We start from the raw sequence: 17,984 nt of genomic DNA, 5'->3' as shown, positions 1-17,984 counted from the left end.
ACACAATGCTAGCATGTTTAACACATGATTTAACACATGGCTATTGTTTATAACATGATTCCCTGCTGGAAAAAAACAGCTTAAACCAGCCTAGGCTGGTTAGCTGGTTTTAGCTGGTCGACCAGACAGGTTTTAGAGGGGTTTTGGCCATTCCAAGCTAGTTTCCAGCCATTTCCATCCTGGTCTTAGCTGGTCAGACTGGAAAATGACTAGCCAAAACCAGCTCGACCAGCCTGGTTTATACTGGATATAGCTGGTTTTGGCTGGGCCCTCAGCCTGGCTAGGCTGGTCAAGTTGGTTTTAGCTGGTCATCTCCTAGCCTGACCAGCCAAGACCAGCCTGGAAATGGCTGGAAACGAGCCTGGAATGGCCAAATCCCCTCTAAAACTAGGCTGGTCAACCAGCTAAAACCAGTCAACTAGTCTAGGCTGGTTTAAGTTGTTTTTTTTCCAGCAGGGACTGCTTGCATGATTAACATTATGCTAACATGTTTATAACTTCATTTACACTGGTATTTTAAGGAATGCTAGCATGTTTAACATTGCTAACATTTTAGCATTTTGCCAGAATATCATATCATCAATAATCATATCATGATTTATCACATTGCTAATGCTTTAACACTGCTAGCTTGTTTAGCACATTACATGATATAACACTGCTAGCTTGTTTAGCACATTAAGCACATTAGATGATTTAACATAAGGTAAAAACATAATTAGCACTGCTAACAATTTAATGTTGCTATAATATTTCCATGATTTCGCACATTGCTAATAATTTAACACATGGCTAATGTTTAAAACATGATTCACACTGCTTACATTTTAACATGTTGCTGGAATGTTTCTAAAACGATTTAGCACATTGTTAGCAGTGCTAATGATTTAACAAAATGCTAGCATGATTAGTGCACTACATAATTTAACATAAGTTTATAACATGATTACGCACTGCTAAAATTTTAATGTGGTGTTTATGAATATTGTTGAATATTTCTATCATGACTCGCACATTGCTTTAACACATGGCTAATGTTTATAAGATGATTCATCACACTACTAACATTTTAACATGTTGCTAGAATATTTATCATGATTTAGCACATTATTAGCACATTTCTAAATGACTAACACACTGCTAGCTTAACACATGGCTTAAAATGTCATTTGTAACATGATTCAAACACAATGCTAACACGCTTAACATGTTGCTAACATGTTGCTAATCTCATTTATACTGTAATTTTACGGAATGCTAGCATGTTTTAACACATTACTAAAGTGATTTCTTACTTTAACACTAATGTCTCACATGTGAGGACAACGCAAACTGTCAATGTTACATGTTGCTAGCATTTTATAATTTATACTTGGTGGTAGTTTTGTGCTCAATATTCAACATAATTATGAGAAGCTTAGACGTTTTTAAGGCTGATTACAAATGTCAACATTAAGTAGCTGCTAAGGTCCAATGTTAAACATTAAAATGACAGTCTAGTGGACATCATAATCAATCGAACAATACAAATAGGATCATCCATTAGAAGTCCTAAGATGTTACTTGTCTGTGGCTTCAGCTTGCTAGAGACATTACAGTGTTGTCTTCTAGCAGTTCAGCAGAACCAGGTTTCTACAAATCACGGCTCTTGTCACAACCGGACGCCAGCACGGCAGATTTAACAATGTTGACCGGCTTAGAAACCTCCAGAGACACAGCAGATCTCTTAGGTGAGCCTTCCTGGGCTTATTGAATTATAAGCAGCAAATGCAATTTCTTCGAACACACGCTTGAAGGAGGCTGCTCTTAATAACATCATTTTGTCAGAGTGTGGTTTCCCATCAGTTCTTCTCTAGTAAAGTGTCTAGCAGTAGGTCAGTGGCTGAACACAGGGTGGCATCAGAAGCAAACAGACACAGGAAGACTTTTAGCAAAGAAGTGTGGATGTGAGAGACGGAGGGCAATCTCAGCTGCAACAACAGGAAGAGGTCATTTATACAGAAGAAACACAGTGGAGATAATGGATGTGTGAACTGAATGTCCTTTGGGAATCTTGCTGTCTGCCTCTTCGTGATACGCAACAACACAGGAAGTAAATGCTGGGTGGAAGCAAGTGATGGGAAAACATGTTATTTTATTATTATGATTAATAATGTTTCTTTCTAATGTATCTGTTCATAAAGCTTCAAAATAAAGATTTAGTTAATATTCCGTTAAAGAGATTTGCTCTAGAAAACATTAATTATGGAGAATTTGGGTTTTTTGTTGTTGTTGTTGTAGTTTGTCTTAAACTGAAGTCCTGAAGGGCCGTAGCTCTGCATATTTTGCTCCAACCCTAATCAAACACAGTTAATCCAAATTATCAAGGTGTGCAGAGCTGCGGCCCTCCAGGACTTCAGTTTGAGATTTTAAGACCGTAAATTAAGAACTCAAATTTAAGACCTTTTAAGACCATCAAAAATTAAATTTTAGACATATATAGAGCTTAAAGCTGAGGATTTTTTTAATGGCCCCATCAACAAGCAAATGTAATTAGTTATTTCTTAGCCACATATTTAAAATAATGTGTCAAAACAAGCAGACCCTAGTAATACACATACTAATTCATGATGATATCCATTATAATATACATACTAAAAAAAACTTTTTAAAAATAAAATCTTAAACTAATTGTATGTACAGCAAACTGTTATAGTATTCAGTGTTTCCTCCAGGATTTTTTCCAGCTGTGGTGGCAGGCCTTTTGCACAGATCTTTCAACTACCAATGTAATGAGCGCAATATTATAAGTCGACAATGCATTTATGTAATGCATGTGTGCAAATCTCGTTGCTCGCACGCCGATTTCCTCTGTTTCTGCACAAAACTTCTTGTGCACTCATGCACTAATTGTCTGCTCTTGTGTATTGTAGTAAAATATACTATATAGTTGTAGAAATCTACATTTATATTACTGCAGTTCTTGTGTTACCATAGGAACTATAGTATTACTTTACTATAGTATGGTTCCAAACACTGTAGCGCATGCCAATAGACGTGTTCAGGGGCCCTGTGGAACAGCTTTCGCTTATGTAATGAGTATGCCTCCAACATTTATTAACTTAGATTTGCTAGGAATATTTATGAATGTCTCCAATAGCCCAACAGAATGGCAATGATGCGTCCTGAAGTAAAGTGAACTGGCTATAAACTCCACCAAGATAAAGTCATTGTATGCAGAGCCATAGACCTTTCTCTATAAATAAAAGAAGTATGAAAACTGTGTTCATCATAACCATGATCATAACTGAAAGCTACGTCGTGTTTGCTGGCTTTAATGCATCGGGCACCTGTCAGGTGCTCTTGTCAGGGAGTCAGTCAGAATGTAGGCTACAGGTTAGCCTATAACCTTAAAGTGTTAAACAAATAACGATTACAGAAAGGTTTGCTCTATTATAGTTCACTTACCTTTTTAAAAATTGATGCGACTAGAACACACTATAAAAAAAGCGCAATGACTAAATGTTTTGAACGAGAAGCTGTAATGCAACCGTGGCGGGAATGAATTTTGGAAACCATGAGTATTATTTATAAATAGAGATGTATTGTTGAAGATTGGATGCGTGTTGAATCGATTGGGTAGCTTTACATGCACAAAGGAAAATTAAGACCCGTTTAAAATGATTTAAGACCTACAAGGCAATATTTCAGTGAATTTAAGACTTTAAGACACCGCGGACAGCCTGAAATGATCTGCCAAGAGTAAATTGCTCAAAATAAATAAATTTAACTACTGGTTGATTTCCAATAGCCTCTATGAATGTGATGCAGTGAAATTATGTATCAGACTTTGATTACAATTAAGAAGACTTTTTTGTTGTTTTGGAATAGCATATATATATATATATTTGAACTGATCAATCATTCAACATCTATTACAATAATATTTTTATTTATTTGCAATAAATGTTTTCTATGACTAGTAGGTATCATAGAAAAAGTCAGCCCAGTCAAATTTTATATTGGATATATATTTACAAACACGTATACATACACATACATATATATCCCAGTAACACAAATGATGTAATAAATATTGGCAAGTATTGCATGAAAGCCCATAGATAAGTGATTTTTTATCGTTATTTGAACTTTCATAAGTGTATGGGTGTTTCCCAGTGTTGGGTTGCAGGTGGAAGGGCTTCTGCTGCGTAAAACATATGCTGGATAAGTTGGCGGTTCATTCCACTGTGGCGACCCCTGATTAATAAAGGGACTAAGGCGAAAAGAAAATGAATGAATGAAATTGCATTGTTTTGCCTTGTTGTTTTTGTTCTGAAATTTACATACAATGTAAATTAGGGCTGCACAATATATTATTTGAGCATCGATATCACAATGTGTGTATCCGCAATAGTCACATCGCAAGATATGCAGCGTTGAGTTGGCATTATAGATGTCCAGAGGTCAAAACAAAGGAGATTTGTGGAGACACTGCAGAATGCAACCATAATGGAGTAAAAGTTATCATGTACATGTTTTTTTTTAAGGCCTGTGGATATATGAGCATTTGAAAGTATTTTAGTAGTACATAAAGAAGTTTAATAAAGTTAAATTTTATTGAAGCATTTACATGATAAAGACTATGCAGTGTTATTTTACATTTGATTATTCAGTTTCTGTACCAGAGTATGGTTACTTTCGCCAGAAAACCATAGAGCATGGTTTATTTCATTTTGACAATGGCTCCATTGTGTTTAATTTACGACTGTAGTTTGTTTATATATACAGTTGACGTCAGAATTATTAGCCCCTCTTTGAATTTTTTTCCTTTTTTTATATCTCCCAAATGATGTTGAACAGAGCAAGGAAATTTTCACAGTATGTTTGATAATATTTTTTTTTCTGGAGAAAGTTTTATTTGTTTTATTTCGGCTAGAATAAAAGCAGTTTTTAATTTTTTATGAACCATTTTAAGGTCAAAATTATTAGCCCCATTAAGCTAATTTTTTTTTTCGACTGTCAACAGAACAAACCATCATAATACAATAACTTGCCTAATTACCCTAACCTGCCTAGTTAACCTAATTAACCTAGTTAAGCCTTTAAATGTCACTTTAAGCTGTATAGAAGTGTCTTGAAAAACATCTAGTAAAATATTATTTACTGTCATCATGGCAGAGATAAAATAAATCAGTTATTAGAAATGAGTTATTAAAACTATTATGTTAAGGAATACGTTGAAAAAAAGCTTCTCTCCATTAAACAGAAATTGGGGAAAAAAATAAACATGGGGGCTAATAATTCATGGGGGCTAATAATTCTGACTTGGAATACATACATACATACATACATACATACATACATACATACATACACACACACGTATATATTAGTATATTATTATTTTAATTAGAAAATTCCTTTAAAAATATTTAGGACGGCCTAAGTAAGTTTTATTTTGACAATTTCACCAACTCTGAATTAATCAGCTCATGAAAATAAGCAGATCTTAATGTTTCCAAAAACTATGGCTAAATATCTAATAGCATGAATGGCCTAAGTGACATCAGCGAAAATTAAGTCATACTTTTTAGGGGCTGAGTGACTTACTACAGTAAAAAGATTAAAACATTTTTGGGTCCCACTTTATATTAGGGGGCTTTAACTTATATATTCAGTACTTACACTGAAATCACTTGCTACAATGACGGTATTGTGTAAATACACGTTTTTACATTGTTCTTATGCTTTTAAGGCGAATGCTGACCATCCCTTACACCTTATCCCACCCTTAAACCTAAAGGCAACCTTAAACCCAACCTTACCCATATCCCATCTCAAGAGCAGACGTGTTCTGCAATATATTATGAACACAGTATGTGCATTGTATTTATATTTTAATGCAAGTACATAGTAGTTAAGGCCACCTAATATAAAGTAGGATCCATTTTTGCTTTGAAATAACAAGGAACTGGAATTCAGAAAATAAAATTAATTTAGATTTTTGTTTTGATTTACTTTGTTCAAAAATGCTATGGTTGAGTTTATAAATCTGCAAAATAGAGGTCAGAGCCATTTCAAAATGACTCACATTTTTCTACAGAGTCAAAACAACATTTAACCACATAGAAAAAGATGCGTTCAGCAGTTCCTGACAGATTCTCCCAAGATAATCTCACAGACAAAGAAAACCTCACTTACAGGGTCTCGCTGCTCTTCTGTATCTTTGAGGGAGCTCCGGTGTTTTACTGGGATGTCATCGTTACATTCGCTGTCAGATGCGTTGGGGGATTCGGCAAGGTCCAGGAACTCATCTCGCTTCTGTCCTCTGAACCTTATCTTATCCAATCGCTTTAGCATGTTCAGCACAGAGATCTGTGTCTTTATCTTAACATGGCGGGTGGCAACCCTGGAGGGACAAAAGCAGCTTGTGAGACAGAGTGTTGACATGAAACCGTACAGCGATGAAGAAATGCATCGCGCAATACTTGATGAATATCATAGTTTAGACCAAACCCTGGCTTTTCTTATCTGTGCTGCACATATTAAAGAGTTGGTTCACCTTAAAATTAAAATGATTTATAGTCCTCATAATTCTGTTGTTTATTGTTCAATTGAAAAAAGAATAGTTGTGCAAGTATTTGTTCATATAATGGGATTTTACATTGATCCGCACTATAAAAGGAAAAGAAATGAAAAAAAAAGGGCAAAGTATCACATTACGGTCAGATTATACGAGTCACATTAGAAGGGCTGTGCGATATTGAAGAACATTTTGATATATGATAGCATGCTAAATAATGTGATATTCAATATGCAATATGATATTTGTATTAAATGATATAACCAACATGGTTCAGATTGATGCAGAGAAAAATAAAGCAAAACTTTTGAAAAAGTTATACGACTGCAAAAAATAATAATTTCAAATGGTGTAAGAACCACCAGCACTTTGCTCCCCTGGTATAGTATTATCAATCTGAAAACATCAAGACTCATCAGGAAAACAAAACAATACTTTTTGCCACCTTATTGCTTTCCTAACATGGCTTAAATCTTTAGTCATATTTCAGCATTTAAATGTTACAGATTGTTAAATAAAAAAAACCAGTATGTCCATTAATCACAAACAATTATGATGTGCCTATTTACAATATATCACATATAAATATGTGATATATCGTACAGGCCTATACAGAAACATAATACAATGGACAAAGATAGAGTTGTCAGATCACAGTTACTGATTTGCTGCTTTGATGAGCTCAAATATATTTATCTTAGAGAAAAAAAAATGGACATGAGTTGTATTTTATGTTTTGTTTCTACTGATCTTCTAACAACTGTAACTACTCTTTCTGGGCAAGTTAGAGTCAAGTTACAATGGTCAAGGTCAAGATTTTTGTTCAATAATACTTCACATGGAAAAATTCTGTGATACTTGTGTATAAAAAGTTGAATTGCTGCCATTATAGGAATACAGTAGGGCTGCACAATATATTGTTACAGCATTGATATCACAATGAGTGCATTTGCAATAGTCACATCACAAGATTTGCTATGTGGAGTCAGGGTTGACTAGTAGCCGCAGTTGAAAAACACATGATTTATAGTGGGCGATGCGGTGACGCAGTAGGTAGTGATGTCGCCTCACAGCAAGAAGTAAGCTGGTTCGAGCCTCGGTTGGGTCAGTTGGTGTTTCTGTGTGGAGTTTGCATGCTCTCCCCACATTCGTGTGGGTTTCCCCCACAGTCCAAAGACATGTGGTACAGGTGAATTGGGTAGGCTAAAATTGTCCGTAGTGTATGAGTGTGTATGGATGTTTCCCAGAGATGGGTTGCAGCTAGAAGGGCATCCGCTGGATAAAACATATGCTGGATAAGTTGGCGGTTCATTCCGCTGTGGCAATCCTAGATTAATAAAGGGACTAAGCCGAAAAGAAAATGAATGAATGAATGATTTATGGTTACTCTTTGCAGTGACTTCACAATGTTACCAAAAATTAAAAGTAAGCATTTTAAGCCAATTGAAGAATTTTTGCACAATAATTGATAATGTAAACATTTAAGAAAGATTAATTGTAGTTAGGTATATAAAGATGACTACCCACTTATTAAGTGTGACGTCACGCAAAGCGGCTTAAGGGTCCAATCGCTACATCAAACTGTATGGGGAGACTCAACAAATGGTAATAATAAAGATCTACAAAATGATGTAATACATTCGAAAATCACGATCGCAATATTTATATATCCATGCCTAATATCAGATGGCCAGAAAGGGATTCATTTTTTATAAATTGTTAAAATATTGATGTCTGTGATGCAGCAAGTGCAGAGACTGTCGTGTACACCATCATTTTATATAAAACTCACTTTAATGTGTGATATGACTAAAAAGTGATCATAAACGAGTATTTTCTCAATTCAAATGAGTACCGATGAGTTTTTTTATGAGTTTACCGATGAGTACAAATGAGTTTTTTTTTAATTATTTATTTATTTATTTATTTTTTCAAATAGAGTCATTAATGTTATCTAGGGAAAGTATACTCAATATTGCAGTGTGTATCGCAAAAAATAAAATATTGCAAGGACATTTTTTTCCAATATCCTGCAGCGCTAGCGTGCAGGTAGGCAAACTCACAACTTGCACACAAAAACATCGGAGTTATTTTTGGTTGTGTTATCTTGTGATTTTATTAGATTCCAACATTTAGGCTTGGCAGTTTAACTTTAGCTGCATCAGTATAAATTAAATTATGCCATTTAAATTTCTGACTAATAACCTTTTCATTGCCATGAAAGTGAAAATGCCAATTCGAAACACACTTACTCCAAAAAAAGAAAGCAACCATTCCTTAAAGAATTACAACAGCAAAGCTAGTAAATGACTCAGTTTTCATATTTGGGTGAATTCTCCTTTAACCATGTAAAGTCCCATGATATATTAAGAATGCAAAAAGATCCTTCATTTGAAAGTCCATCACCATATTCTACAAGGGGACATCAGAAGAGTGAAACAAAGCCAGCCGTTCTTGGCTCAGGAATAATGTGCCACTGACAGTTAGTCGCTTACACAATAGTCTGAGCACTGGGTATTCAGGTCTGTGAACTACAGGCATTACTGGACTCGCTGGGAGGAATTGCTTCAATCTGAAAGAGATCAGCTGATGTGGAACAAGTGTGGTCCAGCACCCTGTTCTGTACAGTAAGTGGGTCAGAGGTAGAAGCCCCATGATCCTCTCCGTCATTCTGGCCAACAGTGAGACCAGTCTGTGCACATCTGATTAAGGACGAGGAAAACCAGACACTGATTTAAAGTCTTGAGGCGATAGTGACTTATCTGTTCTTTTTTTTTTTTTCATTCATGTGACATCTGATTCATGAACAAGTTATTGAGGGTGGATTTATGAACCGAATCAACAGATTCAATGAAATGAAAATATTGTACATACATATCGGTTGATATTGGACATATTTGACGTGTTTATTTACATGTATATTTGACATATGTGTATATTTCCACTACTCAATAGATGGCTAACATGTTTTGGCATCTTTATAGTATGCTATATTGCAGTGTTTCCCAACCCTGTTCCTGGAGGCACACCAACAGTACATATTTTGGATGTCTCCCTTTTCTGACCCATTAACTTCAGGTGTTGGAGTCTCTTCTGATGTTATGATAAGTTGATTCAGGTGTGTTTGATTAGGGAGAGGTTGAAAATGTGTACTGTTGGTGTGCCTTCAGGAACAGCGTTGGGAAACACTGCTATATTGGATTAGAATGGTGTTAGCCATTTTAACACACAGAAAACATCTTAAAGTCTTTTTAATGCTTTAACATTGGTATTTTCTGTACATTGAACAGATCAAGACACTTGCTGTCTATGGAATGAAGGTCTCTGGTTTGTAACGACATTAAGGCGAGTAATTAATGACAGAATTATTTTTTTAGGTGAACTATGCCTTTAAGAACAACATTAGCTTAGGTACATAATGCTAAAACTGTGGATGCACTTTTTAGAACTATGCCATTAATCTTAACATTGCACTAATTGTTACTCAATTGAAGCATCCTGTTTAACTCAAGCAAAGACACGGGTCATGAACTACTGTACTCTTCTGCAGGCAGCATCTCAAAGATCTTTCCCAGGCAATGCTGAGCGCAGCTTTGCAACATGTGACTGGATTATATTTACAAAAAAACTCTCCAGGAACCAAAGGCCCACAGCGGGTTACAAAATAATGCTCTTGGTGTCCCGAACTCTGCATTCCCTGCAGTTAGCTGACCTTACAGCAAACAAAGCAGGCCTGGGAACAAAGCAGTCGAATGCGTGCCTGGACACTCAAAACCTCAGAGCCCGTTTTTGATTTCACTTTTAGAGCTCAGACATGCTGTACATGATAATGACAGGCCTGAGGTTTAACGCCAGCCCACCTCTTCTCAAGCTGCTTAAATTTGGCATCCTGTGAATTAAAAAGGGACTTTTTTTCTGACAATAAGCAGACGTTTCATGCAGCTCTCGAGAGGGAAAGGGAAAAAGCTTGAGCGGATGGTATTTATCACCCCTGTCTAAGTTTGTCAGATTTACAATGTTTAAATTTATTAGAACGCAGCGTTTCTTTGTAAATTATGACAGGGTGTTCAATATCAAAACTAATTATGTCCTCTTGCTGTAAAAAGTGTTGCTTGCGAAAAGCAATAGAGTAAATCAGGCCTGTGGTGCAATAAAAACATCCCTTTGTCTTATGTTCTATCTGTAAGAAAATAAATCGGACAAGTCACCCAAAAATGGCACATGGTGCAAAGTGTATTGAATCATCAAGCTTGAATGCACACTTTTTAGAACCCTCGAAACATAGCAAACAACTACTTTAATGATCATTTAAAACAATTAATTTCATTTGCAACATTATGACTGTGAAAAGTTATTTTCTTTTAACCATTTCTATTCATTTTTTGAGTTTTTAATACGAATATCTTTTAATATTATTTTGGTTTATATTTTATTCCATTTTTTAAATTGAACTAATTTATATTTTAGTTTATATTTAAAAAATAGATGATAAACAATCAGACTGTAGACAGTTTATCATGTATTATATGGTACTAGATTGTCTAATAAAGTCTCTTCTAAAGGTTTCTCATCATATTTAACCATATTTTAATACAACATTTAAATTATAAAAAAATATATGGCAAACTTTTTTTAAAGGTGTAAAAATCAGATCAAAATAATAAAATAAAATAATGAAAATAAATTCATAAGCTTGAGTCTGTTTTGTAAGTTTTAAACATTCATTTTTAGTATTCAAATAAATAAGCTAATAAATAATAATAAAGCTAATAAATAAGCTTAACTCTGGTTCGTAAGTTAAACAAATTTTTATGATCCAACTTAGAGATAAAAAGCTAATGAAAAAAAAAACAAAGTAAAAAAAAATACACTTATTTGCATAATTTGTATGTTCTGAGCCTGAATATTTTTCTGAAGAAACGCTGCACACAATAACAACTTCTCAAGAAGTGAAGCTGATCTTCGAAATTAAATTATAGTTGTCACAAGTAGCTAAGCAAGTTTGATTTGTTCAGGGTGGAGTTTAAATGTTTCCTCTCTTCACTAGTCTGCACAAGAATCCCAAATCCTATTCATGAAAATGCCTCATCCAATAGGAGCTCTGAATCAGCATAAAGAAAAAATAATATTCTTCTTTTTTTGTCTGCTCAAGAATTCAAATGCTAGGACTGGAAGATGATTCATGTTTATGAATGTCCAGCCTATAATTATTCACTTAAAAGTTGCAGTATGTATGAAACTCTTGTAAGTACAGTAAGTAATGTGTATTTATATAGTGCATATATCATGTATGGCCCTACACCCAAAGCGTTTCACAATCATTGGAGGGGGGGGGGATCTCTCCACACCACCACCAGTGTGCAGCCTCCACTTGGATGGTGCGACGGCAGCCACAGGACAACAGTGCCAGTGCGCTCACCACACACCAGCTACAAGTGAAGTGGAGAGACAGTGATAGAGCCAATTTGGTGGATGCGGATGATTAGAAGACCATGATTGGTAAGGGCCGATGGAGGGAATTTGGCCAGGACACCGGGGTTACACCTCTACTCTTTACGAGAATTGCCAAAGGATTTTTAATGACCACAGAGAGTCAGGTCCACAGTTTAACGTCTCACCCAAAAGACTGCGCTCACTGACAGTATAAAGTCCCCTTCACTATAATGGGGCATTAGGACTCATACAGACTGCAGGTTAAGCGCCCCAGGCTGGCCTCACTAACACCATTTCCTACAGCAACCTAGTTTTCCCATGTGGTCTCCAATCCAGTTACTGACCAGGCTCTGCCCTGCTTAGCTTCAGTAAGTAACCAATCTTGGGCTGCACGGTAATATGGTGATATTGCTTGTGGTTAATTAAAATGGCATGCTTTTCCTTAGAAAAACACAGTAGCCAGAGCTTTACTTTTCTTAAACATAATTTAGATTTTTTATATACATGTTTGGCAGCATCCAGAAAAAGCAAAAGTACCATTCTGATCAACAATGCAATACATGCAGCCTTCCTCTCTGTTGTAAACAGTCTTGCGGTTTGCCTAGTAACACCAACAACTTCAGTTTCAGCTAAAAATTCTCTTTAATGTTCTACTAAAGAAAAAAATCTAATAAACTACATCATAGATGGCCTGAGGTTGAGTAAATTCCCAGCAAATATTCCCAGCAAATATAGACTTTTAGGTGAACTTCGTTATTAACGTGAATGCTTTATTATAGAACAGAAACACATTATTGAAGAGAGGAACAAATGTTTATCAGTGTTACCACATGGATGTTTGTACATTACATTGAGAAAACCTTGCCAGAATGTTAGTCAATATTCTGATAACATTGCCTCTGTTCGCTGAGAATGTACAGTTAACATTACGCATCACTTGAAGATATTTTGTTAAGCAAAAAGTCTTTACTCAATATAGGTTTTAGTAATATTTCTCATTTTAAATAATATACTTCAGAACGGTTTTAACAAAAGAACTATATTAAATCAACAGTGAGCAGTCTGATTCACACAACTTTCATTCAGTAACAAAAATCTGACTTTAAAGGAACTGTATGTCACTTCCGGCCACTAGAGGGCAAGTTTTCACAACAAACAAAGGTGTATTTTGATGATGTTGTGACTAAGTGTGAATTGTAGTAGTTGTGGTCTTTATTACATCCTAGAAATTATGCTCATGGACGAGCTAAAGTTATCAAAACTTATAATCGTGGTTATTTGAAGCAGAGTAGGTGTAAAATTTGTTGAAGCGGCGAATTTTTTTTATTTTGCCACAGTCCACCACTTCCGGTTCTACCACTCATGATCACTTGAGGAAGAATCAGCACTGTTTTAGCATACAAAATACATTTAAAGTCAATGTGAACCGAAAGCACTGATTAATTGTTCATCAAAAGAATAACAATGTGCGCTAGCAAAATAAACACTGTGAATTTTGATTTCACACGTTCTGTTATAATGCTGCTCTATGCAGTCTAATAAAACACACAACATATTAAGGCAACTTTGGTGTTTTCCTGATTTCTATAAAGGGTGTGTGTGTGTGTGTGTGTGTGTGTGCGTGTGTGTGTGTGTGTGTGTGTGTGTGTGTGTGTGTGTGTGTGTGTGTGTGTGTGTGTGATGTCATTAGCATGGTGACACAGGACACAGTTGTTGATGGAAGGGATACAGCTGCAGCCGGAAGAATTATTTATATTATTTATTAAACTACCCATTTATTGTATTTCATTAACGTCTACCCAACCCATCACACTAATGTAAAAACAGTAATTATACGGAGTATTATTCATATTATTTAAAATCTGGACTTTACAACTGTATGTTAAGCGGCTTTGACACAATCTACATTGTAAAAGCGCTACATAAATAAACATGAATTGAATTTATTTAATTACACCTTAAATTGTATTTTAATAATGCCTTCCCCCACCCCAACCCTAAATTTACCCATTGTAAAAACATGAATTATTGTTGTACATTGTCACAAAAATTATGCTATACTGCTATAAGTATCAGCAGCTGTATCCCATCTAGACTTTACCACAGGACACAGTCTGTGTCAAAAGTTAAAACTGCTTTAGTCTCTGCATTTGAACATTATTTTAAACATTTGGGATAATGTAAATGCATACATCAGTGAAATATGTTCTAGTGTTTAAATATGTTCCATTGTGAGTGTTTGTAAGTTTATGTTGCCACTATGTAAGTTTTTTTGTTTTGAAATGAGGACACTTGACCGCAAACCAAATCTGCCTTTGGGTATAAATAAAGTAACCTAACCTAATTTGAATGAAACGCTCTCACATATTGTGCCTTTAAACTGATATCTACTTTGAATATTATTAACATCAATTAATATAAATATTATTGGTGACAGTTTTTTTTTTTTTCATATCACCCAGTCCTAAATGCAAGCCTTAATAAAATTGAGCTAACGTTTTTAAAACCAACTCTTTTAAACGTTTTATTAACATTACTGTAAGCTTATTTAAAACCTTGACTGAGAGCATTCCCTGTTTGATAGTAGCCTACAGTAGATACTGTACAATTAAAATAAGATATTCATCTATATACTTCAACACACAAACGACCTTCTATTGTAAAGCAAATCCTAATTCTATATTTACACCCATTAGAGTTACATCATGGGTAAACACCATGACTACCACAACTATTTTATCCACACTGACGCCACCGGCCGACTCCCCTTTCACTCTCCCCGACTCTGGCAATCATTTGAGCGGCCAAGCCTTTTCTCTAAGCTCCCTTCGACCATACTCAGTGGCATTGTGTTAGACATCTCCATTTACTCTCCCCAAACACCACCATCCCCCCCCATATTGTCACCCTCTGCAGCATATTATGTCACAGCAATGTTATGCACCTTCTACACATAGTAAAACGAGAAAAACACACAAAAGCACGTTTTCCTCACGCGTTCGGAAGCTCCGGGGTTGTGCATCTTCATCACCTCGCCGTGCGGTTCAAGTTGGACCTCATCAATAAAACATCGAGGTCTGACAGAGTTGCACCATTAATAGATTGCCGATTAATGCCTTGACCTAAAAAGCCTTTCGAAACATCTTATAAATCGATCTACAAGAATGGCGGCGCGCGCGTGCTCAATATTTCAAACAATCCACTTACCTATTCTTCACACTATGGCATAGCTGTCACGTCAAACCATGTAATCTATCAATGAACATTGCGAAATAAACGTATTTCCATGAAACCAGGAGCAATGTTGGGGGCACCTTCTCCGCGATCCGCGCGCGCTCTGGTGAGTTTGTGGAACCGAATGCAACAATGTAACAAAAGCGTAATACATTGTAACGCGCCCCGCCCGCCAAAGAGATTAACATTCAGAAAAGGGGCTAGAAAGTTTATTACCTACCTAGCACGCAATTCGTAATTAAGTTTCATTAACAGGAAGGCATCAATATAAGAGCTCCTCCGTCGCCGCCACCGCCACCACCTGCTACCAGCTTGAGGAGAAATCCAGCGTAAAATGCTTGAGTAGATACATTGATCCACCAATGCGACCCCCTGAGCTGTCAGATGTAATTTCCAGCGTTATTGCGCACAAAAACCCGCGTGCAAACTGCAAACCATCACCAGTAGGTTTCACTTCGTTGTTGATATCCAGAGACTCACTCACTTCACAGCAGGAAATTTCGTCAATGACAGCGACAGACGCTCTTAAAGGGGCCGATGATTGACAGTCGCCCCAGACCAAAAACACACGCTCAAGACTTGTCTTCAGCTAGCGAGCTTGAATGAATTCAATATTTCGAAGAAATGTCAACAATAGAGGGCCTAGTGAGCCTCAACAAGTGAGGTGGTGGAGATTAATCCCATAACTCTTGTCAATCCATGATTAAAAGTTTATGCGTCATGAGGGTGAAAGCAAAACCGAGGGTGTATGTTTAGATGTGTGTGGACTTGTTTTGACGTCAATTTTCGCTTTGAGATTGGACTGAGATGTAACAGGTCTGGTTCGACTCGTTTTAGGGTGTTTGCGCTGCAGTTACCTCTGTTTATGACTGAGGATTGAGTCCACTAGGTTGCGCTAGAGAACAGGTCAATGTTGTTTTTTAAATAAACACTTTCATCTAAATTTACAGGAGAGAGCACAACTAATGAAGATAATCAATAAATAAAATAATAATAAAAAATAAAGAAAAAAATTATCAAACAGAAGACATATAAACACATGACACTACAGGGTCTTCCATCAATTTAATTTTGTCAATAAACTAAACTTCTTCCTAAATTTGATTTATAACAATAGCATAACCAAAATTCCATTTGGAAAATTAAAGCAGTGGTTTTCATGTGGGTTGATAGTAATATGTGATGACGGCTAAAATATATAAGCCTATAAATATAAAATAAATGTTCAACACACATATTATTTATTAAGGAATAATATGTGAATAAATCAATAAAAAACAATCGAACAAATAAAAATGTTTAAAATGAGAACACATTGACGGGTGGCTAAAAGTTTCTTTCAAGTTGTCTTTCCAGTTTTCTAAAAAAATATGTATATTTTTGGTTTATTAGGGGAAGATGTTCATATTCAATTTGTATTGAATAGTATTCTAATTTTGAGGGCAATTTACTATTCATAAATGCAAGTGCCTTAAAATAAAAATACTAAAGTTATTTATACTAAATATAATGTTTTTAGACCATTTTATAGCAAGTGTGTTATACTGTATAAATTATAAAATGTACAACTCTTTGTTCCCAGTATTGGGTTACATGGAAAGGCATTCGCTATCTAAAACATGTGCTGGATAAGTTGTCGGTTCATTCCACTGTGGTGACCCCTTATGAATGAAGGGACTAAGCTTGAAGAAAATGAATGTTACAGCATAATGTAATATTAGCTAGGGAACTGATAAATTAATAAGTACTGTAGTATACTTTAGTTTGTACCACAGTGAACTGTGGTGTTTTGTGGTATTATATAAAAAACAGTATCAGGTAATATATTTACAGTGCATCCGGAAAGAATTCTTAGCACTTAATTTTTTCCACATTTTTTATGATACAGCCTTATTCCAAAATGGATTAAATTCATTTATTTCCTCAAAATTCTACACACAATAGCCCATAATGACAATGTGAATTTTTTTTTTTTGAAAATGTTACAAATTTATATAAACAAAAAACCTTAAAATCACATGTACAGAAGTATTCACAACCTTTGCTGTGAAGCTCTAAATTGAGCTAAATTGAGTTTCCACTGATCATTCTTGAGATGTTTCAGCAGCTTAATTGGAGTTCACCTGTGGTAAATTCAGTTGATTGGACATGATTTGAAAAGGCATACACCTGTCTATAAAAGGTCCCAGGGTTGACAGTGCAAAGCACAAACCAAGCATGAAGACAGAGGAATTGTCTGTAGACCTACGAGACAGGCTTGTTCTAAGGGTGGGGAAGGCTGGAGAAGGTTACAGAAAAATTTCTGCTGCCCTGAAAGTTCCAATAGGCACAGTGGCCTCCATTATCCGTAAGTGGAAGATGTTTGTAACCACCAGGACTCTTCCTAGAGCTGGTCGGCCATCTAAGCTGAGTTATCGGGGGAGAAGGGCCTTAGTCGGGGAGGTGATCAATAACCCAATGGTCACTCTGTCTGAGCTCCAGCGTTCTTCTGTGGAGAGAGGGGAACCTTACAGAAGGACAACCATCTGTGCAGCAATCCACCAATCAGTATGTACCTGTATGGTAGAGTGACCAGACGGAAGCCACTCCCCGTCTGGAATTTGCCAAAAGGCATCTGAAGGACTCTCAGACCATAAGAAACAAATTTCACTGGTCTGATGAGACTAAAATTGAACTCTTTGGAGTGAATGCCAGGCGTTACGTTTGGAGAAAACCAGGCACGGCTCATCACCAGGCTAATACCATCCCTACA

The 17,984-nt window shown here is 35.9% G+C and overlaps 1 protein-coding gene across 5 annotated transcripts in view; it reads right to left on the bottom strand.

Annotated features, from left to right (window-relative positions):
* gramd4b (GRAM domain containing 4b) overlaps nt 1–15,961 on the bottom strand; it is a 56,773-nt gene extending 40,812 nt beyond the window's left edge. For 2 of the 5 annotated variants that reach the window (XM_056451549.1, XM_056451551.1), the window contains exons 1-2: nt 15,453–15,957; nt 6,184–6,391 (exon numbers count right to left, since the gene is read on the bottom strand). In XM_056451549.1, coding sequence (XP_056307524.1) covers nt 6,184–6,391; nt 15,453–15,481 — 237 coding nt within the window. In that variant the 5' untranslated portion in view covers nt 15,482–15,957. Of the gene's footprint in view, nt 1–6,183; nt 6,392–15,205; nt 15,343–15,452 lie in introns of those variants that run through there. The other 3 variants (XM_056451554.1, XM_056451550.1, XM_056451552.1) reach the window with 3 other exon arrangements.
* Between the last annotated feature and the right edge of the window lie 2,023 nt (nt 15,962–17,984).

This window comes from Danio aesculapii, chromosome 25 (genome assembly GCF_903798145.1).
Source record: "Danio aesculapii chromosome 25, fDanAes4.1, whole genome shotgun sequence".
In the NCBI taxonomy this organism is placed as follows: domain Eukaryota; kingdom Metazoa; phylum Chordata; class Actinopteri; order Cypriniformes; family Danionidae; genus Danio; species Danio aesculapii.
The sequence above is the reverse complement of the archived record's forward strand: the minus strand, read 5'-3'. Positions and strand labels throughout refer to the sequence as shown.